The sequence below is a fragment of the Oncorhynchus clarkii genome, chromosome 2 (genome assembly GCF_045791955.1).
Source record: "Oncorhynchus clarkii lewisi isolate Uvic-CL-2024 chromosome 2, UVic_Ocla_1.0, whole genome shotgun sequence".
Lineage (NCBI taxonomy): Eukaryota > Metazoa > Chordata > Actinopteri > Salmoniformes > Salmonidae > Oncorhynchus > Oncorhynchus clarkii.
This window is the reverse complement of record NC_092148.1, coordinates 53,551,292-53,576,711: the sequence shown is the minus strand read 5'-3', so window position 1 is coordinate 53,576,711 and position 25,420 is coordinate 53,551,292. Positions and strand designations below refer to the sequence as shown.

The 25,420-nt window shown below is 40.2% G+C and overlaps 1 protein-coding gene across 1 annotated transcript; it reads left to right on the top strand.

Annotated features, from left to right (window-relative positions):
* Positions 1-115: 115 nt before the first annotated feature.
* On the top strand, positions 116-20,463 carry LOC139377570 (zinc finger protein 135-like). Its single transcript, XM_071120536.1, has 5 exons — positions 116-305; positions 15,809-16,430; positions 16,626-16,748; positions 16,836-17,193; positions 20,317-20,463. The coding sequence occupies exons 1-5, from the start codon at positions 116-118 to the stop codon at positions 20,461-20,463; spliced, it is 1,440 nt and encodes a 479-aa protein (XP_070976637.1).
* Positions 20,464-25,420: the final 4,957 nt, after the last annotated feature.

Genomic DNA, 25,420 nt, shown 5'->3' with positions numbered 1-25,420 from the left:
GCCAATATATTCGGAAATGCCCGAGTTTCCTAGTCCGGACTAGCACGTGAACGTGGCATTGTGCCGTATGTTCAGAATAGAACATTGATTCCCAAGCTTTAGCACTGTGGGCAAAATGGCTAAAATGGAGTTGTTGGGATTGATTTTCAACCGGGGATTTAGAGCAGTTCCTGAGCTTTTCCGAGCCGTTGAAAAAACAATAACAGACTACCAAGGAAAAGATTGCCTATCGAAAGAGGAGAACAACCGTCTACAGAAGCTGCTTGATATCCTCCTTAAACCAGAGATACAGTTACATAGAGCAGGTTTGTTACTGTACGTTTGCACATTAACGTTTATTGTATACACATGAAATAAGTAAATATTGTTTGTATATCATTTAATTGAGAGATAACGTTATTGTAGCATGTAAGCTATTGTTCTTGGAACGTTAGCTAACGCTAGCTAGTTGCTGGTCCATTTCACCGCAGTAAATGTGTTTTTACTTTAGATATTCAGAGTCAATAGCTCTCCGACAGAAGGTCCTAGGATGAGAGTGATACAGTATATCTAGATGATAAAATCCTATGATGGTAGAGCGCAAGGTACACCCTTTGTTTTTCCGATAGTCGAACTCTTAACAGCCAAAAATTAGGGTTTTTCTGGCGCTCGTGTGGTTTATGGACCGTCGTAAATGTGCAGTACTGGTAATTGCATGTAAGCCCCAAAAAATGTTTTTGCGTTACCATTCAGTAGTGTTCGGAGCCCTATATGAAGATTACACACACTGCATATGGCCTCCAGTTGTTGAAGGGCCCAGCATGTTTAATAGTTACCTCTAACTACTAAGGTCGGTGGTATATATTTTGCACATTTACAAGGCTTTCTTATCCAGGTAAAATTAAGATGTAAAACCACATAATGTGACGTGTGTGGTGGGTTCTTTGGCCTCTCTTATCCAAGGTACACCTTTATTTTTTTTTTTAATTCCTCACCTTTTTAGTTAAAAAAAATATTTCACATATTACAGTTGTGGTTATTAATTCAAATACAGATCTCATTTTCAATAGTTTCCAGTGCAAATTACATATACATCGAAAACCACTTGATATTAGGTCCCTGACCTCCCTCCTCTATAGTACAATGATAGAAAGGCCATTTCACATTCATATTTCCTGTGATGGTCTTATTTTCAATAGCTCACTGTCCATATGAGCTACACATCTACAGACAAGTGCGTTGGGTTCCTTGACCTCTCTTATAAAAGGTACACCTTCCATTTAAAAAACCAAAATGTCCGCTTTTGATTTTCTAAAAATATTTATCCTATTACAGCTGTGGTTATTAATTCACATACAGATCTAATTTTCAACAGCTTCTTTCATTCCGCATGACATATACATCTAAAACCACTTGATATTTTGTCACTGACCTCCCTTGTCACCCATTAGATTTGCCATTTTTGATTTCACTGGTTTTATATGAATATCAGTTCTATTAGGGTGTTTTAACATAGTCCTCTTTAAACAAGCAAAATAGCTCAGTTCTTTGTAGTCACACTGCCCTTGCCTTTGAATGAGGACTCAACTCTTTTGCCAGTTCACCTATTTTTTGTGGTCCGAGTCCTCTTTGCATTCGCATTGCTATGTTTTGAAAGAGAAGTAGTAATTATATTCAGAAGATAATTTTAACATTGAAATATTATTGGTAACAGAATGAATAGCATAAGAATAGTGCAGATGAAATAATGCTGTAATGGCGAAGGTGAAATAAGATGGAATTCAGATATGACGTCTTTGTTTGAGCACTATCAAGACTTTTTAAACTACGGTCACATGAGAAACTTAAATGTCTTGAGTCAATAAGGATTCAACCCCTTTGTTATGGCAAGCCTAAATAAGTTCAGGAGTAAACATTTGCTTTAGTTGTATGGACTCAACCTGTTTGCAATAATAGTTTTCAATGTGATTTTTTTTTTAAATGACTACCTCATCTCTGTACCCCAAACATACAATTATCTGTAAGGTCCCTCAGTTGAACAGTGAATTTCAAACACATTAAACACCAAAGACAAGGTAGATGGAGGAAAAAATATATATTTATATCCCGTTGGGCATGGTGAAGTTGTTTTTTTTACATTTTGGATGGTGTATCAATACAGCCAGTCACTACAAAGGTACAAGAGTCCTTCATAATTCAGTTGCCGGAAAGGAAGGAAACTTCTCAGGGATTTAACCATGAGGCCAATGGTGACTTTAAAACATTAGAGTTTCATAGCTGTGATAGGAGAAAACTGAGTAGTATTGTAGTTACTCCACAATACTAACCTAAATGACAGAGTGAAAAGAAGGAAGCTTGTACAGAATAAAAAATATACCGAAACATGCACTAAAGTAAAACTGCAAAAAATGTGTCAAAGAAATTAACTTCATGTCCTGAATACAAAGCGTTATGTTTGGGACAAATACAACACATCACTGTGTACCACTCTTCATATTTTCAAGCATGGTGGTGGCTGCATCATGTTATGGGTATGCTTGTAATCATTAAGGACTGGGGAGTTCTTCAGGATAAGAATAAACTGAATGGAGCTAAGCACAGGAAAATCCTAGAGGAAAGCATGGTTCAGTCTGCTTTTCACCAGACACTGGGAGATGAATTCACCTTTCAGCAGGACAATAACCTAAAACACAAGGCCAAATCTGAGATGCTTACCAAGACAGTGAATGTTCCTGAGTGGCCAAGTTAGTTTTGACTTAAATCTGCTTGAAAATCTATGGCAAGACCTGAAATGGTTGTCTAGCAATGATCACCAACCAATTTGACAGAGCTTGAAGAATTTCGAAAATAATAAAAGGAACATTTTGCACAATCCAGGTGTTGAAAGCTCTTAGAGACTTACCCAGAGAGACTCACAGCTGTAATCAGAGCCAAACATGATTCTAACATGTATTGACTCAGGGTTGAATGAATCCTTACATAATCTAGATATATATTGGTGTCCAAATTTTTTTGCGATTGTCAATTTTTCCCCTATTGACATTCAAGTATTTTGTGTGAATTGTTGACAAAAAATGACCATTAAATCCATTTTAATCCCAACTTGTAACACAACAAAATGTGGAAAAAGTCAAGGGGTGTGAATACTTTCTGAAAACACTATGTGAAAACACCCTTCTACCAATTGTTCTCCAATCTCATAAAATATTTTCGAAAAAGTTTGTCATTCTCCTCGCAAGGGGAGGGTGCTAGAGTATTGAAAACAGGAGTGACACCAATTTTGTAAAAAATAAATAAATTATGACTTGTTAAACAATCTCTTTTTATGACCATTTGTGATAGTATAAAACAATATGTATTTTTTAAATGCATACTTTGTACAGTATTTTTTTTGCTCATCTTTATTAAGGCTGCCAAATATTTTGGAGGTGACTGTTAAATATGTAAAATTATTGGAAATTATTTTGGATATAAAACTATAGAAAAGTAGGTCTGTACGTTAATTAGTAACCAAGGCAGTAATATGAAAACTATATTCAAGAGGACCAAGGGAGAAAAAAAAGAGTACCTTCTGTAGATCTGTAGTTCATGGACAGTGAGCTATTGAAATGTAGTCATATCACAGTAAATATTCATGTAATATCAGTGAAATAAAAAATTGCATTTCTAATCGGTGTACTAGGGGGAATGCAACCTGATCTCAGATTATTTAGTATTATTCTGTATGTAAATCTGAGACACGTGTTTTTTTTAAATTAAATACATTTTTTTTAACCTTTTTATTTAAGTAGTTAAATCCGTTAAGAACAAATTCTTATTTACAATGACGGCCTACACCGGCCAAACCCGGGCGACACTGGACCAATTGTGTGCCGCCCTATGGGACTCCCAATCACGGCCAGTTGGGAGATGCAGTGCCTAAGACCCCTGCGCCACTCAGGAGCCCAGAATTAGCTAAATTATTATATTATTGATTATATGTATTATATGTTACGAATTCTAGCTAGGTGGCTAATGTTTGTTAGCTAGGTGGCTAATGTTTGTTAGCTAGGTGGCTAATGTTAGGATTTAGGTTAAGGTTAGAGGAAGAGTTAGCTAACATGCAAAGTAGCTAAAAAGTTGCTAAAGTTGCCCATGAACGTGCAACCTTCGTTTTTGCCTTAAGTAACCGTCTGTCTTATGTAACAATACCAAACGTAACATATCATACAAATGTGAGTGTCCCGGATGTACATTTACTATGTTACGTCTAGTCTATGATACCAGGCTGAGGAAGGAAGTCAGTGACCTAACATCAAGTGGTTTTATGCATATGTCATTTGGACTGGAAGCTATTGAAAATTAGATGAATTAATAACCACAGCTGTAATGGGAAACATATTTGTAGAAAATCAAAAGGGAATAATTTTGAAAACAGTCATTTGCGTTGATAATAGAGGTCAGGGAACACACCACATCTGTAGATCAGTGTTTCCATTAGCCGGCATTTAAAAAAATAAAAAAAAATTAAATGAAAAGCCGATAAATAAAATTGGCACTGCTGGCCAATTGTCTGGGAGAAGAATAAAAATGTGAAATGATGCTTTTTAGCCTATTAGTTTATGTAAATACCAATTGATGTAAATACATTTGATGTCATGCTTATCGGTCTATGTGTTAATTTGCTTAATTTCGTGGAATTAAATTGTTGCGTGCGATAAATAAGATGCATAACAAATATACACGCACCAATTTAATTCCACAAAATGTTGCAAATTAACCCATTAACAGCATACAGATACAGAGCCTTTTAGCAGAAAATCTTTCAGACACCACTCTCAGAAGCCCAATCATTCCAAGCAACAATTCTAAATGCAATCGTGTGTTAAATATAGTTTTTTGGCCACGATTAAAAAATATATATTTTCATGTAGGCTTGAACAAAATGTTGTGTGTGTGTGTGTGTGTGTGTAAAACTTAATAAACAGAGTTAAAAAAATATATATAGGGGGGATAGGAGGGACGCCATGTGCGACTGACGTGTTTTCTGTTTGCTCCCGTGGTATTCTTAAAGTTTATGTGAATTTTGCAGCAGAACCGTATTTATTTTCAAATATTAATTTGGTGATCACTTTCCGTAAAAACCAAGACTACTTTGCTTCCGAATGTCAGCATGTCGACCAAACATAAGGCAAAAAGCATGACTTTGAGAAAACCCGGCCTACAAGACCCGCTCTCATCACCGCCCTCTCCTGAGTCTGAGGGCCCAGGGACGCACACTTTACCCGGGGGTGCGGCTTGGCCTGGCGGCACTGAAATTAACATTCTCGAGGCCATCAAACTACTACGCTCTGAGATAGTTGAAATGAAAACACAGGTGGTTGCTACGATTGAGGCCAGAATACAGGAGGTTTCTGATACTTTAAAAGCAGATTTAACCATCCTGCGGAACGAGACTGTGCCAGCAATCACATTACTCAAAACAACAACTGTGTCACACACTACAACGATTGCAGCACTGGAGACCTCCGCTACTAATGTCTCCGACTTAACTACATCCCTGGAGGCTGAAGTTAAACGCCTAGCTGCGGATTTGAAAAAGGTGAAGGAGAGCTGTGTGAGTTTAGAGGGATTCTCTCACCGCAATAATCTGAGACTTGTATCGGTCCCAGAGTCAGCGGAAATGCATCGCGCCACGGATTTCGTTTCAGGGCTGCTGAAGGATGTTCTTGCCTTAGATGAAAAGCCACTGATTGATTGAGCCCACCGGTCGCTGCGCCCAAAGCCCCGGGATGGGGAGAGGCCCCGTGACATAATTCTTCGAGTGCACTTTTTTAATGAGAAAATGGAGATCCTCCGACGAGCCCGCAATACCACTCTGAGCTTTCAAGGACAGAGCTTCTCCATCTACCAGGACTACTCCCCCACTGTTTCCAGGCAGCGCGCAGCTTTCGGACAGGCCAAACGAGTACTTCGGGACCATCCAAGTGTGAAGTATGGACTGCGATTCCCGGCCTGTTTATGGATATCTCATGAGGGTAAAGACTACACATTTGAATCTCCGGATGAGGCTATGGCTCGCATTCAACGTCACATCAAGAAGTCTTGAGCATGCTCACAGTTCAGCAACTGTTGCTTGCGAACTGTGGATAATAAGTAACCCACCTGTGGTACAATTATGTTTAAATATAACAGGCTAGTCTTGAATAGTTGGTGAAACTATTCAGGCTTATTTGATGTGATCTAATGTTTTGATCATCTAGTGTGCGTGCCTTACAAGCATTCAGTCATTTTAATTTAATTGTATTAAGGTTTTACTTAACTCCTGTGTTTCTAGGCTGTCTCGCTCACCTATTTAGTTTGTTTACACAGTGTCTCAGTGACTCAAAATATTTTTGGTTATTTGTTTACTGCATCCGTTTGCATTGACCCAGTAAACAGTAAATGTCTCCCGAGGCTACACGGTTTTTGGGGTCTCACTTTAATTTTAAAAGTCATTTATGCCCAGCACACGTAGTTTTTAGGGGGGGGGGGGGGGGGGGATGGGGAGGGGGGGGGGGGGCAGGTTGAATTGTTCAGTTCTAATGTTGTCATTCTGTCTTTTTAGTTTTTTTTCTGTACTTTTTCCAAACATTTACCACCGTACATTATTACTCTGAGACAAGTTATTCTGGGGGTTTTGGGCGCTCATTGCTTTTCTATTCTATGCTCTAATGACAGGGTTGAATAACGGGAATGCCCAGAGGGGCCAAAATAATGCGATCAAGTACATTTCATGGAACACCAAAGGGGTTAATAACCCGGTGAAGCGTAAGAGGGTGTTGACACACTTAAAGGGTTTGAATGCAAATATTGCATTTCTACAAGAGACTCACTTGAGGACTGGTGAGCATTTTAGGATGCGTAAGGACTGGGTTGGTCAAGTGTTCCACTCAAACTTTCATAGTAAATCAAGAGGTGCTGCTATTCTGGTTGATAAAGCTACTCCCTTTGTAGCTTCTGAGGTTATTGCTGATCCTAAGGGACGATACGTCATAGTAACCGGTGAACTGTTTTCTACCCCTCTTGTTTTGGCTAGTGTTTATGCTCCCAATTGGGATGACACAAGTTTCATTTCTTCCTTTCTGTCTGCTATTCCCAATTTAGATTCTCATTTGTTGATTTTAGGGGGGATTTCAACTGTAAAATGTCCCCAGTTCTTGACAAGTCCTCACAAACAAATACAGGCCCATCTAAATGTGCCCTACTTATTCAATCCTTTCTTCAGAAATATGCTATGTTTGAGGCCTGGCGTTTCCTACATCCTACAGATAGACAGTATGTTCATCAAACATACTCCCGGATTGATTACTTATTTTTGGACAAAAAACTTCTGCCTAACCTTCGGCAGTGTACTTACGAGAGTATTGTTATCTCTGACCATTCACCATTAGTGCTTGACCCAGAGTTTCCCCAGCGACCTCCTATGTGTTATCAATGGCGTCTCAACCCCATTTTACTCTCAGATAAGGAGTTTGTCAATTTCATTTCTTCTGAAATCACCTTATTCCTAGAAACTAATTCAACACCTGCTCTACCATATAGGAGTCTCTCAAAGCATACCTACGTGGCCAAATTATTTCTTATACAGCCAACCAAAACAGAGTTCGCTCCCAGCGACTTCGGGACCTGAGCGAGTCCATAGCCACATTGGATGAGAAGTATGCTACAGATCCTTCCTCTGATCTGCATAAAGAGCGCCAACTACGCCAATCTGAATTTGATGAGCTTTCTACCAGGCAAGCTGAACAGTTACTCTTGCGAGCTCGATTCAAAGTCTATGAACAAGGCGACAAGGCCAGTAAACTCCTTGCGCATCAGATCCGTAAATCTGAGGCCTCACGTTTAATCCCACAAATAAGGACCCCGTCTGGTGCCACCACAGTTATACATAAAGAGATCAATGATCAATTTTTTTTTAAATACTCTGCGCTATACACCTCTGAATCCCCTCAAGACCCTTTGCTGATTGACTCCTTTAATGGCTTGAATATGCCTTCAATTGATACAGACTCCCATGACTGTCTAGAAGAAGAATTTACGCTTGAGGAGATTGCAACAGCAGTGTCCGCAATGAAAAGTGGTAAATCACCGGGTCCGGACGGTTTTCCAACCTAATTTTACAGGACGTTTTCTGGTTTGCTTTGCCCATTCTTGTCTCGACTATTTGCAGAGTGCCTTAATACTTCAAAGCTACCGCCTAGTCTTTATCAGGCTTCAATTTCATTATTACTAAAAAAAAAACAAAGACCCCCTGGAATGTGGATCCTATCGCCCAATCTCGCTTTTAAACTGTGATTACAAAATCCTAGCTAAGCTTTTAGCCATCCGTATGGAAGGCACCAAGTAATACACTCTGACCAGACTGGCTTTGTGAGAAATAGGCATTTATTTTTCAATATTAGGCGCCTTATGAATATACTGTACTCCCCAGCGTCGGAGGACCCGGAGGTGGTGGTCTCACTTGATGCCGAAAAAGCGTTTGACCGCGTTGAGTGGGATTACCTACCAGATGCCCTTTATAGATTTGGCTTTGGCCCCAAATTCATTGCGTGGATAAAGATTCTTTATTTTTCCCCCATGGCTTCGGTACTCACTAATAACTTGTCCTCTGACTATTTTCCCTTGCACCGTGGATCCAGACAGGGTTGTCCACTCTCCCCCTTGTTGTTTGCTTTGGCAATCGAGCCTCTCGCCATTGCACTACGCTCTAATGATGCCATTCAAGGTATAATCAGGGCGGGCTGGGAGCAGAAAGTCTCGCTATATGCTGACGACCTCCTTTTGTTTATCTCCAACCCCGATACCTAATTGCCACGTGCCCTATCTGTTCTTAAAAAGTTTGGATCAATCTCAGGGTACAAGCTGAATCTAGGCAAGAGTGAGCTTTTTCCGGTAAACAAGGCTGCTTTAAAGTGCTCTTTTACAAGTTCTCAGTTTAGGATTGTCCGGGATAAATTCACCTACTTGGGAGTAAAAGTGACAAGGAAATATTCAAATTTGTTTCAGGAAAACTTTGTTGCTCTAGCAAACCGCTTGAAACAATATTTTACTTTTTGGAATTCGCTACCCCTTTCTCTTATCGGAAGGATTAATGTCATTAAAATGAATGTGTTGCACCCATTTTTATTCCAAAATCTTTTTTTATTTCACTGGATCAAACATTCATGCATTTTATTTGGGATGGCAAGGTACCACGGATTGGTAGAAAACATTTACAGAAGCCTAGGTCATTGGGGGGTTTAGCTCTACCAAATTTTCAGACATACTACTGGGCTGCAAATTTCAGAGCCGTTCTGTACTGGCTGCAGACTGATCCTACTGGCCCTAGACCACTCTGGGTCCAGATGGAGTCTGAATCGTGTAAACCTGCAGCACTTTCCTCTGTTGTGCTCGTCTCTCCCAGTGTCCCTAGGCAAAAGGTGTGTCAACCCAATTATAAAGCAGTCTCTTAAAATTTGGAATCCGTTTAGCCTTTAGCCTCCGAGGCTTTCTCTATCAGGCCCAATCAATCAGAACATTTTATTTCCTCCATCTTTGAATGATGGGGCTTTTGGCATTTGGCACTCACTAGGACTCTCCTCGCTAGCCCAATTATTCTTTGATGATACATTTGCCTCTTTTTCTCAGCTGCAGGAAAAGTTCAATCTCCCCAATCCCACTTTTTCCGCTATCTCCAGACTAGAAACTTTGTCCGATTTAACTTCTTGATTCTACTTGAGACGCATATGTCTCAACTAGGCACCTGGAAATGCAAATGCGCTACGCTAAATGCCAAATGTACTTGTTAAAACTCAAACCTTGATCAAAATTCACAAGCAGGGTATTGAATTAAAGCTACACTCGTTGTGAACCTAGCCAACAAGTCAGATTTTTAAAATGCTTTTCGGCGAAAGCATGAGAAGCTATTATCTGATAGCATGCAACACCCCAAAATGCCTGAATGCGATGTAAACAAAGATATAGCTTAGCCGGCGCAACACAAAACGCAGAAATAAAATATAAAACATTCATTACCTTTGACGAGCTTCTTTCTTGGCACTCCTATATGCCCCATAAACATCACTATTGGGTCTTTTTTTTAGTTTAAATCGGTCCATATATACCCAAAATAGCTTTCTATGGAAGCTGTGTCATTCAGAAAAAAACATTGTTTTTAAACGCTGCGTCATTTTTTAAAATTAAAAAAGTCGACGATAAACTTTCACAAAACACTTCGAAATCCTTTTGTAATCCAACTTTAGGTATTAGTAAACGTTTATAATCTATCAAAATGATTACAGGGCGATGTATATTCAATAGCTCCTCGTCTGCAAATCATTGGCTGCCAATGTCCACATTGAAAAGAGCCTGGTGGAGACCGGAAGAAACGGAATCCAGATAGTTGGATTTTCCAACAAAAAAATCAATTGAAAATGACGACAATGGCGACATCGTGTGGAATTTGTATGAATTGCATGCAGGTCGATATTAAATTTTGTCCCCTTTTAACAACCCATGAAAGTGACTTATGGAAATTATTTTTAGCTTTCAGAGAGCAGTTTTTCTTGCGTTTTTCAATGAAACACACGATCTGTTATAGTCACAGCCGTGATTTAACCAGTTTTAGAAACTTCAGTGTTTTCTATCCACACATACTAATCAAATGCATATACTATATTCCTGGCATGAGTAGCAGGACGCTGAAAAGTTGCGCGATTTTTAACAGAATGTTCGAAAAAGGAAGGGGTAGACTTAAGAGGTTTTAACACACCTGGATTTCCCAATAGGCCTGCGAATACAGCTATAGAGAGCATCTTGGAGTTGAACAAGCTTCCTAGGGGTGCAATTTCAGATGTATATGCAATCAATCATGACTTACAGAACCCTTCTTTGGTGCCTTTAAAGACTCGATGGGAAAAGGATTTGGGGGAGGAACTTGGGGAAGATGCCTGGGAATCTGTGCTGCACAGGGTGCACTCGTCCTCTTTTAGCACTAGACACAGCCTCATTCAATTCAAGGTGGTTCACCGTATCCACTGGTCGGGAGCCAAACTTGGAAGAATATTCTCTGATTTTGATCCTACCTGTGTCAGATGTAAAGTGGAACCAGCCACTTTGTTGCATATGTTTTGGGGCTGTCATAAACTGTCAGGTTTCTGGGAATTAATATTTAAATGTTTCTCTGATATATATGACACTGTTATAGATCTGTCTCCCCTTACACCCCTTTTTGGAGTACTGCCCATGGGTACCCCCCTATCAAGAATCCAGTCGGACACTGTTGCTTATACAACTCTTTTAGCTAGACGGCTAATACTACAGAACTGGAAGATGGCAGCTCCTCCATCTTATAAATATTGGGTGAGAGATGTGTTGTGCTCTCTGAAACTAGAAAAAATTTAATTAAATTCACGTGGGAACCCCAAACTGTTTAATGAGGCTTGGGCTCCATTCCGGTCTTACTTTAAACAGTCCATCCTCTGATGGCATTCCAATTAAAACTAAAATAAGTCTGTATTTGACCCCCCTGTGACTTAAGGGTTGGAGGAGCTTCTCTCTGTGTTTTTGCTGGGGGGGGCATTGAGGTCCATGTGCTTATTGATTGTGATCCGCGGATGCCTTGTTCATCTTGCCCGGGCAGAGACTGAAGTGTGAGCTTGTTTTTCCCAGTTATTTTTACATTCTGTTCACGCCTACATGAATAATCATTTTATTTTTTTTATTTTAAAGCATTTTAAACTTTATTTTTGGTCCAGTGGATGGTCGGTCTGTGGCCATGACTGTCTGTGAGTGGTTGCATTTCTCCACCCTTATCCCTTGACTGTTTACAGGAACAATGGTGAGATGTTTGCTCTGTCCCTGTACCATAGATTGTCCTTTAACCTCTGTAGCCTTCTGCCTGGTGTGTTTAACTTGTCTAAAGTATGGTATCTTTAAAGCTATTTTTTTATTTGTATTTTTTTTCTAGTTGAGTATATTATTTATATTGCTTTGCCTTGTGTGTGTAAAACTTAAAACAGAGTTTAAAATATATATATATATATATATATATATATATATATATATATATATATATATATATATATATATATATATATATATAAAAAAAATTACAAAAATTCTCAACTGGTAGTTGAAGTGCTCTTCCAAATCGCCATTCAAATGCATAAGCAACGAAAGATGGGCTTTATCAGCGCCTCACACACCACTTTGCAATGAGCTGAAGGAAGTATGCATTTTGAAAACATATAGCTTCTTAATTCTTTGAGCAAACAGCTGGAGGCAGGGCTTTCTCCTATAGAGCTCCATTTTTATGCAATGGTCTGCCTATCCATGTGAGAGACGTAGACTTGGTCTCAACTTTTGTCTTTATTGAAGACTCATCTCTTCAGTATGTCCAATGATAGTGTAGCCTGGCCCAGGTGAACTGGAAGGCGACGAACCTCCATTGCTCTCTCTGCTTGGCCGGTTCCCCTCTCTCCACTGGGATTGTCTGCCTCTGACCCTATCACGGGGGCTGAGTCACTGGCTTACTAGTGCTCTCCCATGCCCTCCCTAGGAGGGGTGCGTCACTTGAGTGGGTTGAGTCACTGACGGGATATTCCTGTCCTGGTTGGCGCCCCCTCATGTTCGTGCCTTGGATGAGATCTTTGTGGGCTATACTCGGCCTTGTATAAGAGTAATAAGTTGGTGGTTTGCGGATATCCCTCTAGTGGTGTGGGGGCTGTGCTTTGGCAAAGTGGGTGGGGTTATATCCTGCCTGGTTGGCCCTGTCCGGGGGTATCGTCGGACGGGGCCACAGTGTCTCCCGACCCCTCCTGTCTCAGCCTCCAGTATCCATGCTGCAATAGTTTGTCCCTCTAATTCTCTCCCTCCCCTCCCGGAGGACCTGAGCTGGTCATCTATGAATGTTTGAACATCTTGGCCATGTACTGTTATAATCTCCACCCAGCACAGCCAGACGAGGATTGGCCACCCCTCAGAGCCTGGTTCCTCTCAAGGTTTCGTCCTAGGTTCCTGCCTTTCTAGGGAGTTGTCCTAGCTACCGTGCTTCTACATCTGTATTGCTTGCTGTTTGGGGTTTTAGGCTGGGTTTCTGTATAGCATTTTGTGATATCTGCTGATTGTAAAAAGGGCTTTATAAATACATTTGAGTGATTTGAAACCTGAACGTTTTACTACATATTATGGGGCGTGTTTTACCTTGCTTCAAAGTAGCCTAGGCAAAATCTGGCCATATCCATGGAGGCAATTTTATATAGGCTTCCATATGCCATTGAAACCAGTAGCCTATTTCTTTCATGTTCTATCGGTTTTCAGCTTTCTTTTATTGTCTGGTAGCCAAATGGTTGTATGAATTTGGGATCTACTGTCCCACAAATGTCCCAGAGTCTGTTTGTGCTACTTTATTGACAAGCTGACCAATAGAATAGTGTAGACAGGAGTAGGCTAATTAAGCTATATCATTTTAACGATTCAAATTTACTTAGGGAAAGCGTCCCCTACCGTTTTGGATGCACCACCTATGTCAATTTACTATCCCCATAGTAGATAAGTGTACCTGTTGTTTTTTTTAAATCGCATTGCCTACAGTCGGAAGGAAGACAGCCCTCGCAATTTGAGCACAGCAAATACGAAATAGATTATCGTTTAGTTGTGACTGTCAGTGAAAAGTAGAGCGGCCCAGCCAACCATATCACAATATTTAAAAATTAAATTGTGGGAAAACAGTTTGGAAAGCAACTGACTATTGCTGTAAAGAGTAGACAAAGAAAAGACTCTCATCTGTGTTTTAGTTGAGCGAACAACAGTAGCCCTATAGCCTATCTTATTAGCCCCAGCGGAGAGCATTGGCCATATCACCGGTGATTGCGCACTGTGCATACGCTCTTTATGATTATTGGGTCAGTGCAATTTAAGTTTGTTTTTGGACAATTTCCTCCTCCAGTTTAGACGGATGCTATATTCTATTTGCGTCTCCCCTTCTCGTAGGCCTATTATATGGACAACATTGTTTTTATTGATTGTCAGAGTAGGCTAGCTACCCTGTAATTTGTCTTATTTAAAAAATGCTCTGCTAATACCTCCAGTCATATAAAGTGTAGTAGTTGCATGAAATTTGTTTATCCGATGCAAAGAAAGACCAATAGAGTAGTGTAGACAAGAGTAGGCTAATTAAGCTATATAGGCTGGGTTTCTGTATAGCATAAAAACGTATCTGATACAGCCCCAGTCCTCTACACTAAATGGGCTCAGTCACGCGTTGGCACGGTCTTTTTTGCGAACAGTGATTGAGTTATATTATTATCCTACATGTGTACGACTGTCCAATCTCCTCAGCCTACTATTCCTAATGTCATCTTACACTGCAAAGATGACTTTTATTTCTAACTTTTATTCCAAAAGTGCATTTTTTTATGGTGAAAATGTGCTTCCTCCTTGAAACTCACACTCCGGCTAGTGATTTTGCTGTTGGTTGTCTTGTTGGCTGAGGGAAAGTACACGTGGACAGTTATTCTAGCATCTTCAAAGTAAGCGGCAAGGACACATGTCATTGCATCGTCGACTTGGATGTTCTTTTAATATGAATTACCATAATCTAAATGTGATTTCTGGCATTCTGAGCACCGTGGGTGGACACCGTGATCAGGTTATGCACCAATGCATATGGATCCGGTACATTTCTCAAATGTCTGGTAAATTAAAACTCTGCTGCTCAAATGTCCGACGACACATTTTCATAGTGGAAACCTTGCGGTAGATCTCTAGCACACGTGGATTGGAAGCCATTAAGAATTATAATTAGGAACGGAAATGTATTTATAATCAGGGAACTCTAATGGGTGTATAATGGATTAGGGACATCAGTGACTTTGCTACAAGTGATTTTAGCTCTAGGTCATGCAAGTAGGCCTATTTATGTATATTTTTTTACCAAAAATAAATATATTTTTTTAATTAACAAGATTACATTTCTAAATGTAATTATTGTGGGGTAAAAACAAAGTTGGTTTAAGCTCAAAGATCATTTAATTGTAACACATTTTTTTTTATCTGTAAACACCTGATTCAGCTGATTGCACTTTTAAGACCACTGTGAGTGCATAATATTCCCCCTATTGAAGGCTGTACCTTGTTCTCTAGCATCATCTGATTCTAGATATATCACCCTAATCATCCTAGGACCTTCCGTCGACTAGGTATTGATGTGTCAACTCCAAATATCAAACCAATATCCAAACTGAAAACAAAGTGTATTCAATTACTATTCTAATTCCTAATGCTATGGTTGCATGTCTAGTGGTAATCGTTGTTCAATTACCACTAGGCATGGGGTTCAGGTGCTTGGCCTAAAGGCAGACCAATTTGTGTTTCCTCTCGGAGTCGGACCCAAAACAAGTCAAAAGATCCTGGGCTGTGGACTTCCCCTGATTTGTGGTCAGCGGGCTTTTTGGAGCTGCATCAATAAAACAATGGTTAAAAAAAACGTATTATTTTCCTTCCCAAAATAAAGTGTTTGATTTTTCAGAAGTGAACATTTCTGTTCTTCCCAAGTCCTGGTTAAAGCCATAGTCTCACTCCACATTTTGGGGGTGGGTGCTTATACTGTATTTTCCCTTTACATTTACAAGTGTGTAATTTAGACGCATGTGTAAATTGGACATGTTTTTTTTATATTTTTATATCCCACTCCCCGAGACACTGGAGTGTGGGGTCACAGCCAGGGTTTGCCATGTCATAACTATGACTACTCCAAGGTTTTACAGAAACCCCTATATAATTTCAGTGTTCGAGTTCTAGCTAATTAATCATTTCTTCTTCCCTTCAGACCACAAATGGCTCAATGCCATTGAAGAGGAGGTTCCCCCCGAGCAGCAGCACTGTGAGCAGGAAAGGAGCCCCAATCCGGGGAAAGATGACTCCGAGCCCACACAGATTAAAGAGGAACAGGTGGCACTCAGGACCAGCCAAAAACTGGAATACAATACCACTTTTCCCTGTGTGAAAAGTGAGTCTGATGAGTATCCAACTCAGTCCTCACATCTTAACAAAACCCAAAGTAAAGAATGCAAGAACAGAGACTCTTCAACTAAACAGATAAAAACAGAACCTCATGAGGACTCTTCAGAACCAACCAGTGACTCTCAGGCCCTCTCTTTAGTAAATCCAGGCTGTTCTGCATCTCAGAATGAAAACCGTGAAAGTGTTGACGCGAGGTGGAGTGGAGGACCTCTGGCGGCTTTAAAGATGCGCAAATCAAAGAGGACACGGACAGAAAAAGAACAAATCCCTGCTTGTTGTAAGGTGTGTGGAAGGTCTTGTCACTCCATGCGTACATTATTGACTCATTTGAAAAGTCATAGAAAAGATGAGGAACATATTTGTGGTGTGTGTGGAAAAATATGTCCATCACTAGAACGTGTGAGGGATCACATACAAACTCACATGATGTCCCATCTGAAACCACCTAGTGAATGCCCTGCTGGTTCTAGTTGTAAGGTTTGTGGAAGGCCTTGTCACTCCTTTGGGGCTTTATTGAGACATTTGCGAAGACACAGAAAAGATAAGGAACATATTTGTGGTGTTTGTGGAAAAAGCTGTCAATCCCTAAAAGGTTTGATGGATCACATATTAGAAACTCACAGAACTAGGTTTTGTGAAGTTTGTGGTAAAGGTTTTGACTCTCCTACGGATCTGAAAAATCATATTAGGACCCACACAGGGGAGAAACCATTTCCCTGTAATGATTGTGGCAGATGTTTCACTTCGATTGGAACTTTGAATGTCCATATAAGGATGGTCCACACAGGGGAGAAATTGCATCATTGCCATGAATGTGGAAAATGTTACGCTCTGAGTGGAAATTTAAAAATGCATATGAGGCTTCATACTGGAGAGAAACCGTATCACTGTAATGAATGTGGCAAAACATTTCGCCTTGGCACCTCTCTGAAAATGCATATGAGGACTCACTCAAGGGAGAAGCCTTATCGGTGCCAGGATTGTGGCTATTCATTCTCTCGAAGGGATCACCTGAAAAACCATTGCAGGATTCACACAGGGGAAAAACCTCATCGCTGTCCTGACTGTGCCAAATGCTTCCCTCAGAGAAGTAGTCTGCAAATGCATATGAGGATTCACACAGGGGAGAAACCCCATCAATGTCATTTCTGTAAGAAATGTTTCACCTATAGCCATCATCTTAGAGGGCATGTGAGAATTCACACCAATGACAAACCATTTCCCTGCCAGGAGTGTGGCCAATGTTTCAGTCAGAGTTCCAATTTGAATCGGCACATAAAGAGACACAGAGGGGAGAAACCACATCATTGCCATGTGTGTGGCAAATCTTTTTCCACTGGCTTTCAGTTGAATGTGCATTTGAGAATACACACAGGGGAGAAACCACATGTGTGTTCTACATGTCCAAAATGCTTCAGTGACAGAGGGGCATTAATTAGTCATCAGAGACTGCACATGGAGGAGAAACCTTTCAAGTGTAGTTATTGTGATAAATGCTTCAGACATAAGCAGAACATGAAAGAACACATGAAGAGAAGGCACAAAAACATGACCGTGCCCTATGTCGGGGAAGGGGATCAAACAGCTGATTGAAAGGCCATTCATCTCCTCTTGGGTGGATAAGATATGACCGAATGAATGCTTGAACTATGAGAACATTGCCATCTAACTGGCCTGCGTCACCAGACACGCTACGTTTTCAGAGCGTGATACGCTCTTATTAGTGTAAACGAAACCAGATGTAAGCGTGCCGGCTTTGCGAGAGGAGTCCCTGCTCATAGTTTGACACACATTTGAGCTGCAGAACTGTATCCGTAATTAACTTAGTTTGTTGTCGATAAGAACTTTGTTCAGTAAGCATACGTTTATTTTTGTTTACCCATCGGAGGACAAAAGTAATTTTGTTTAACGTTGTAGTTTTTAGAGCTTTTTTGTTAGATACATGGTACTTTTATACACAGTGGTTTGATTATACACATTACATATTGGATAGATAGTACTCAGACATCTATATAGTGTTTTCCTTATTTACTTACCAATCATGAGCTGTATAATCCCACCCCTCTGCTGCTCTCAACTCATCCCACCTACAGTGCCTTGCGAAAGTATTCGGCCCCCTTGAACTTTGCGACCTTTTGCCACATTTCAGGCTTCAAACATAAAGAGATAAAACTGTATTTTTTTTGTGAAGTATCAACAACAAGTGGGACACAATCATGAAGTGGAACGACATTTATTGGATATTTCAAACTTTTTTAACAAAACAAAAACTGAAAAATTGGGCGTGCAAAATTATTCAGCCCCTTTACTTTCAATGCAGCAAACTCTCTCCAGAAGTTCAGTGAGGATCTCTGAATGATCCAATGTTGACCTAAATGACTAATGATGATAAATACAATCCACCTGTGTGTAATCAAGTCTCCGTATAAATGCACCTGCACTGTGATAGTCTCAGAGGTCCGTTAAAAGCGCAGAGAGCATCATGAAGAACAAGGAACACACCAGGCAGGTCCGAGATACTGTTGTGAAGAAGTTTAAAGCCGGATTTGGATACAAAAAGATTTCCCAAGCTTTAAACATCCCAAGGAGCACTGTGCAAGCGATAATATTGAAATGGAAGGAGTATCAGACCTCTGCAAATCTACCAAGACCTGGCCGTCCCTCTAAACTTTCAGCTCATACAAGGAGAAGACTGATCAGAGATGCAGCCAAGAGGCCCATGATCACTCTGAATGAACTGCAGAGATCTACAGCTGAGGTGGGAGACTTTGTCCATAGGACAACAATCAGTCGTATATTGCACAAATCTGGCCTTTATGGAAGAGTGGCAAGAAGAAAGCCATTTCTTAAAGATATCCATAAAAAGTGTTGTTTAAAGTTTGCCACAAGCCACCTGGGAGACACACCAAACATGTGGAAGAAGGTGCTCTGGTCAGATGAAACCAAAATTGAACTTTTTGGCAACAATGCAAAACGTTATGTTTGGCGTAAAAGCAACACAGCTGAACACACCATCCCCACTGTCAAACATGGTGGTGGCAGCATCATGGTTTGGGCCTGCTTTTCTTCAGCAGGGACAGGGAAGATGGTTAAAATTGATGGGAAGATGGATGGAGCCAAATACAGGACCATTCTGGAAGAAAACCTGATGCAGTCTGCAAAAGACCTGAGACTGGGACGGAGATTTGTCTTCCAACAAGACAATGATCCAAAACATAAAGCAAAATCTACAATGGAATGGTTCAAAAATAAACATATCCAGGTGTTAGAATGGCCAAGTCAAAGTCCAGACCTGAATCCAATCGAGAATCTGTGGAAAGAACTGAAAACTGCTGTTCACAAATGCTCTCCATCCAACCTCACTGAGCTCGAGCTGTTTTGCAAGGAGGAATGGGAAAAAAATTCAGTCTCTCGATGTGCAAAACTGATAGAGACATACCCCAAGCGACTTACAGCTGTAATCGCAGCAAAAGGTGGCGCTACAAAGTATTAACTTAAGGGGGCTGAATAATTTTGCACGTCCAATTTTTCAGTTTTTGATTTGTTAAAAAAGTTTGAAATATCCAATAAATGTCGTTCCACTTCATGATTGTGTCCCACTTGTTGTTGATTCTTCACAAAAAATACAGTTTTATATCTTTATGTTTGAAGCCTGAAATGTGGCAAAAGGTTGCAAAGTTCAAGGGGGCCGAATACTTTCGCAAGGCACTGTATCTCCGTAGACCAGCCATATATATTTTTAACTGTGCTGGGATGTCTTACATTCATTTTCAACCTTTCTAATCGTATAGCATCCACCGATTTGTAAGTTAATGATGACATTTTGTCCTATGAGTATTATATTATATTGCTGGTTATGGTTTTCCAAGTCACCCAACACTGCTATTTGTAGGGTTATATTTTAAATGAATGTTGGGATTTTTTTTAACCATTCCTGAATCTGTGACCAGAAACAAGCTACATGCGGACATTCCAGAATAAATTATATAATGATTGTTTCTTCGTAAAAAAAAAAATATGCAGAGCTGAGATTGTTGTTTTGCCTTGCAAAAGTATACCCCTTTGATTTCTCCATATTTTGTGTTATTTACAGTCAGGTTAAAATGTATTTAATTATAATTTTCTTTCAACAATCTACTTAATGTCAAAGTGGAAGAAAAAGTATATATTTTTTAAGATTAATACAAATTAGCTAAGTATTCAGCCCCTTTGTTTAGAGAAGCCTAAATTAGTTCAGGAGTAAAATTTGGCTTAACAAATCACATAAATTCCATGGACTCACTCTGAGTCCAGGGGTGTGTGCTTACTCTCCAGTACTCCTTGTTCACCCACGACTGCGTGGCCACCCACTACTCCAACACCATCATCAAGTTTTCTGACGACACGACGGTGGTAGGCCTGATCAGCGACTGCAATGAATCAGCCTATAGGGAGGTGGTCAGAGACGTAGCAGTGTGGTAACAGGACAACAACCTTCCCTTCAATGTCAGTAAGACCAAGGAACTGATCTTGGACTATAGGAGAAAGGGGAGAGCATGCCACCATCCATATCGACGGGGCTGTTATGGAGTGGGTCGTGAGCTTCAAGTTCCTTGGCGTCCACATCACTAAGGACTGAACATGGTCCACACACACCTGCACAGTTGTGAAGAGGGCACGGCACCGCCTCTTCACCCTCAGGAGGCAGAAAGTATTTGGTATGGGCCCCTCGGATCCTCAACGTTCTACAGCTGCACCATTGAGAGCTGGCTGGCTACATCACCTCTTGGTATGGCAAATGCACCGCCCTTGACCGCAAAGCGTTAGAGGGTGGTGCGGATAGCCCAGTACATCACTGGGGTTGAGCTCCCTGGCAACCATGACCTCTATATTAGGCGGTGTCAGAGAAAGGGCCAAATAACTGCCAAAGACACCAGCCACCCAAGCCATAGACTGTTCACTCTGCTACCGTCCAGCAAACGGTACCAGAGCATCGGCTCTGGGACCAACAGGCTCTGAGACAGCTTCTACCTCCAACCCATAAGACCGCTAATTAGCCATACTACTAAGTAATCAATTGAATGGTACCCAAACTATCTTGCATTGACCCTACGCACACTCACTGTCACACCCTGACCATAGAGCGCCCTTGTTTCTCTATGGTGTAGTAGGTCAGGGCGTGACAAGGGGGTGTTCTAGTTTAACATTTCTATGTTGGTGTTTTGGTTTGGTTCCCAATTAGAGGCAGCTGGTAATTGTTGTCTCTAATTGGGGATCATATTTATGTAGCTATTTGTCCCACCTGTGTTTGTGGGATATTATTTTGTGTTTGTGCATGTGCACCACGTAGTCACGTTTCGTTGTTCGTTTATTGTTTTGTTTTTTGCTTAAGTCTCACTTGATAATAAAGATGTGGAACTCTACGTACACTGCGCCTTGGTCCAGTTCTTAAGACAACCATGACACACTAGACTATACATACACACTCACTCACCTACAATACATTGACACTCCCATACACTACACACGCAAACATAGCATACTGTGCACACGCACACTTGTACACATAATTTGCTGCCGCTACTCTGTTCTTTGTTTTACTCATATTATTATTATCTATCCTGATGCCTAGTCTCTTTACCCTGACTTCATGTACATACAGTGCATTTGGAAAGTATTCAGACCCCTTGACTTTTTCCAACGTTACAGCCTTATTCTAAAATGGATTAAATAAAATAAAAATGTATCAAATCTACACACAATACCCCATAATGACAAAGTGAAAAAGTTTTTTGAGTTTTTGCAAATGAAAGTAAAGGTAAAACAAATAAACCTTATTTACACAAGTATTCAGACCTTTTGCTATGAGACTTGAAATTGAGCTTTGGTGCATCCTGTTTCCATTGATCATCCTTGAGATGTTTCTACAACTTGATTGGAGTCCACCTGTGGTAAGTACAATTGATTGTACATGATTTGGAAAGGCACACACCTGTCTATGTATGGTCTCACAGTTGACCGTGCATATCAGAGCAAAAACCAAGCCATGAGGTCGAAGGAATTGTCCGTAGAGCTCCAAGAAAGGATTGTGTCGAGGTACAGATCTGGGGAAGGGTACCAAAAAATGTCTACAGCATTGAATGTCCCAAAAAACACAGTGGTCTCCATCATTCTTAAAGAGAAGAAGAATCACCAAGACTCTTCCTAGAGCTGGCCGCCCAGCCAAACTGAGCAATCAGGGGAGAAGGGCCTTGGTCAGGGAGGTGACCAAGAACCCGATGGTCACTCTGACAGAGCTCCAGTGTTCCTCTATGGAGATGGGAGAAGCTTCCAGAAGGACAACCATCTCTGCAGCACTCCACCAATCTGGCCTTTATGGTAGAGTGGCCAGACGGAAGCCACTCCTCAGTAAAAGGCACATGACAGACCGCTTGGAGTTTGCCAAAAGGCACCTGAAGGACAAGATTCTCTAGTCTGATGAAATCAAGATTGGGGTCTTTGGCCTGAATGCCAAGCATCATGTCTGGAGGAAACCTGGCACCATCCCTACGGTGAAGCATGGTGGTGGTTGCAGCATGCTGTGGGGGCGTTTTTCAGGGGCAGAGACTGGGAGACTAGTCAGGATCGAGGGAAAGATGAACGGAGCAAAGTAGAGAGATCCTTGATGAAAACCTGCTCCAGAGCACTCTGAGCCTCAGACTGGGGCAAAGGTTCACCCTCCAACAGGACAACGACCCTAAGCACACAGCCAAGACACAACACAGGAGTGGATTCGGGACAGGTCTCAATGTCCTTGAGTGGCCCAGCCCGGACTTCTCTGAAAATAGCTGTGCAGCGACGCTCCCCATTCAACATGAAAGAGCTTGAGAGGATCTGCAGAGAAGAATGGGTGAAACTCCCCAAATACAGATGCGCCAAGCTTGTAGCGTCATACCGAAGACTTGAGTCTGTAATCGCTGCCAAATGTGCTTCAACAAAGTACTGAGTAAAGAGTCTGAATACTTATGTAAATGTGATATTTCAGTGTTGTTTTTTTTACAAACATTTCTAGCAACCTGTTTTTGCTTTGTCATTATGGGGTATGTGTGTAGATTGATGAGGGGGAAAAAATACATTTTAATACATTTTAGAATAAGGCTGTAATGTAACAAAATGTGGAAAAAGTCAACAGCGATTTGCTGGTTGAGAGAATGCCAAGAGTGTGCAAAGCTGTTATCAAGGCAAAGGGTGGCTACTATATAAAATATTTTTGACCTTGTTTAACACTTTGTTGGTTACTACATGATTCCATATATTATTTCATAGTTTTGATGTCTTCACTATTATTCTACAATTAGTTTTTTTTATGTTAAAAAAAAAAAAACTTGAATGAGAGGGTGTGTCCAAACTTTGACTGGTATTGTATGATGTGCAGGGAAAAAGTCTAATTATTTTGCCTTAGCTAAGAACAAATTGTCATCCAACATCTCTGTCCAGATGGTGGTCTGGTCACATTCTGTCTCCTATCAGCATGTTGTTGTTTTTGAACTTTTGGAGCCAGTGAGAATAACACAAATAGTCAAGATGGCTAGCTTGATTAAGTCTCATGTATATCTTACTAGGTCAGTTTTTTTAGCCTCCATATATTCGCTAGTTCTAATTTGTCCATAATATTCATGATCTCCTTAAGTGCATGAGGGTGATAGTTCGTGGTGTGATTTTCCTTTTATGGTCCTTTTATGGTACTTAACCATGTGTCTCCCACCATAATAATAGGATCGTTTGTTACTTGTGAGCTCGATAGATACAGAAGTTATTGCGCAAGATCATTGTCATTGAAATTGATATCAATAATTGTATTATTTTGTGTCATGATTTATTGATATCAAATTAGATTTTTTTTGTATCAATATAAATAATTAAAATGTGTATCAACAATTAAATTAGCAATATCAATAATTAGACTTGTTGATATCGATAATATCATTTTTATATAATTTCTATTATGACTTTCATTATCATATAATTACATCTGCATCCTACATACAGTTACTTGTGAGTCTACACACCCTTGCACAGTCTTCACATTTTGCTGCCTTGAAATTAAATCTAAAAAGGATTACATTTTATTTTTTTCCTATAGATCTGCACAACTTATTCCTTTTTCAAAGTGAAAGAAAAATATAGAACATTTTCCAAATAAATACAAAATGAAAATGTGTTGATAGTATATGTCTTCACACTACCCAGAGTTTACACTTGGTGGAAGCACCTTTGGCAGCCATTACAGATGTAAATCATTTTGAATAAGATTCTACTAACCTCTTACGGCAACATACAGTATGCATTGTTTTTGTCAAAATTACTCAAGTTCAGTAATTTGGTTGGGAATCATTTATGAGCAACAATATTCAATGCTTGTCTCAGATTTTAAAGCAGATTTAGTTCAGGACTGCTAGACCCTTCAGAAACACTTCAACACCTCTTGGAAAGCCATTCTGGTGTTTCTTTGGCATTATAATTTGTGTAATTGTTCCACTGAAAAATACAACTATCGCAGGGTTATGTTTTCAGAAGACGATGGCAGGTTTTCCAAATTTTTTACCTGTCCTTTGCTTCTTTCATATTTATTTTGATCTTAAAACCTCTTTGGGAAAGGCGTGCCGCTAGCGGGACACCTCGACAACATCCGATGAAATTGCAGAGCGCGAAATACAGTATTATAAATATTTAACTTTCATAAAATCACAAGTGTAATACATCAAAATAAAGCTTAACTTCTTGTTAATCCAGCCGCCATGTCAGATTTCAAAAAGGCTTTACGGCGCAAGCACACCATGCAATTATCTGAGGACAGCACCCCGCATACAAACACATGAAAAACATTTCAACCAGGCATGTGTGACACGAAAGTCAGAAATAGAGAAATAAAAAATGCCTTACCTTTAATGATCTTCTTCTGTTGGCACTCCAAAAAGGTCCCAGTTACATCACAAATGTTCCTTTTGTTCGATAATGTCCTTCTTTATATCCATAAAAACTCAGTTTAGCTGGCGCACTTCAGTCAATAATCCATCCAGTTTCCCTCCATCAAAATGCATACAAAATGAATCCCAAACGTTACTAATAAACTTTTCCAAACAAGTCAAACAACATTTATAATCAAACCCTAATATGTAAATAAACAATCAAATTTAAGACAGAGAATCGTTATTGTCTTTACCGGAGAAAAATACCAAAGAACGCGTTCTCTTTCACGTGCTTGGAAACACTACAGCCAAAATGGGAGCCACCTACAAAAACTAAAATTTCTGGCTCATTTTTCAAAAAACCAGCCTGAAACTCTTTCTAAAGACTGTTGACATCTAGTGGAAGCCCTAGGAACTGCAATCTGGAAGGACTTCACCTTATAATAAAAGTGACAGCCATTGAAAATAGTGGTAGGCTGAACATTTTTTTT

Excerpts from the sequence above, each read along its gene's own strand:
- LOC139377570 (XM_071120536.1), top strand. The coding sequence starts at position 116 with ATGGCTAAAATGGAGTTGTTGGGATTGATTTTCAACCGGGGATTTAGA. Across the intron at positions 16,431-16,625 it reads CACATACAAACTCACATGAT|AACTAGGTTTTGTGAAGTTT; the intron begins GTCCCATCTGAA and ends AGAAACTCACAG. Across the intron at positions 16,749-16,835 it reads TGTGGCAGATGTTTCACTTC|GAGTGGAAATTTAAAAATGC; the intron begins GATTGGAACTTT and ends ATGTTACGCTCT.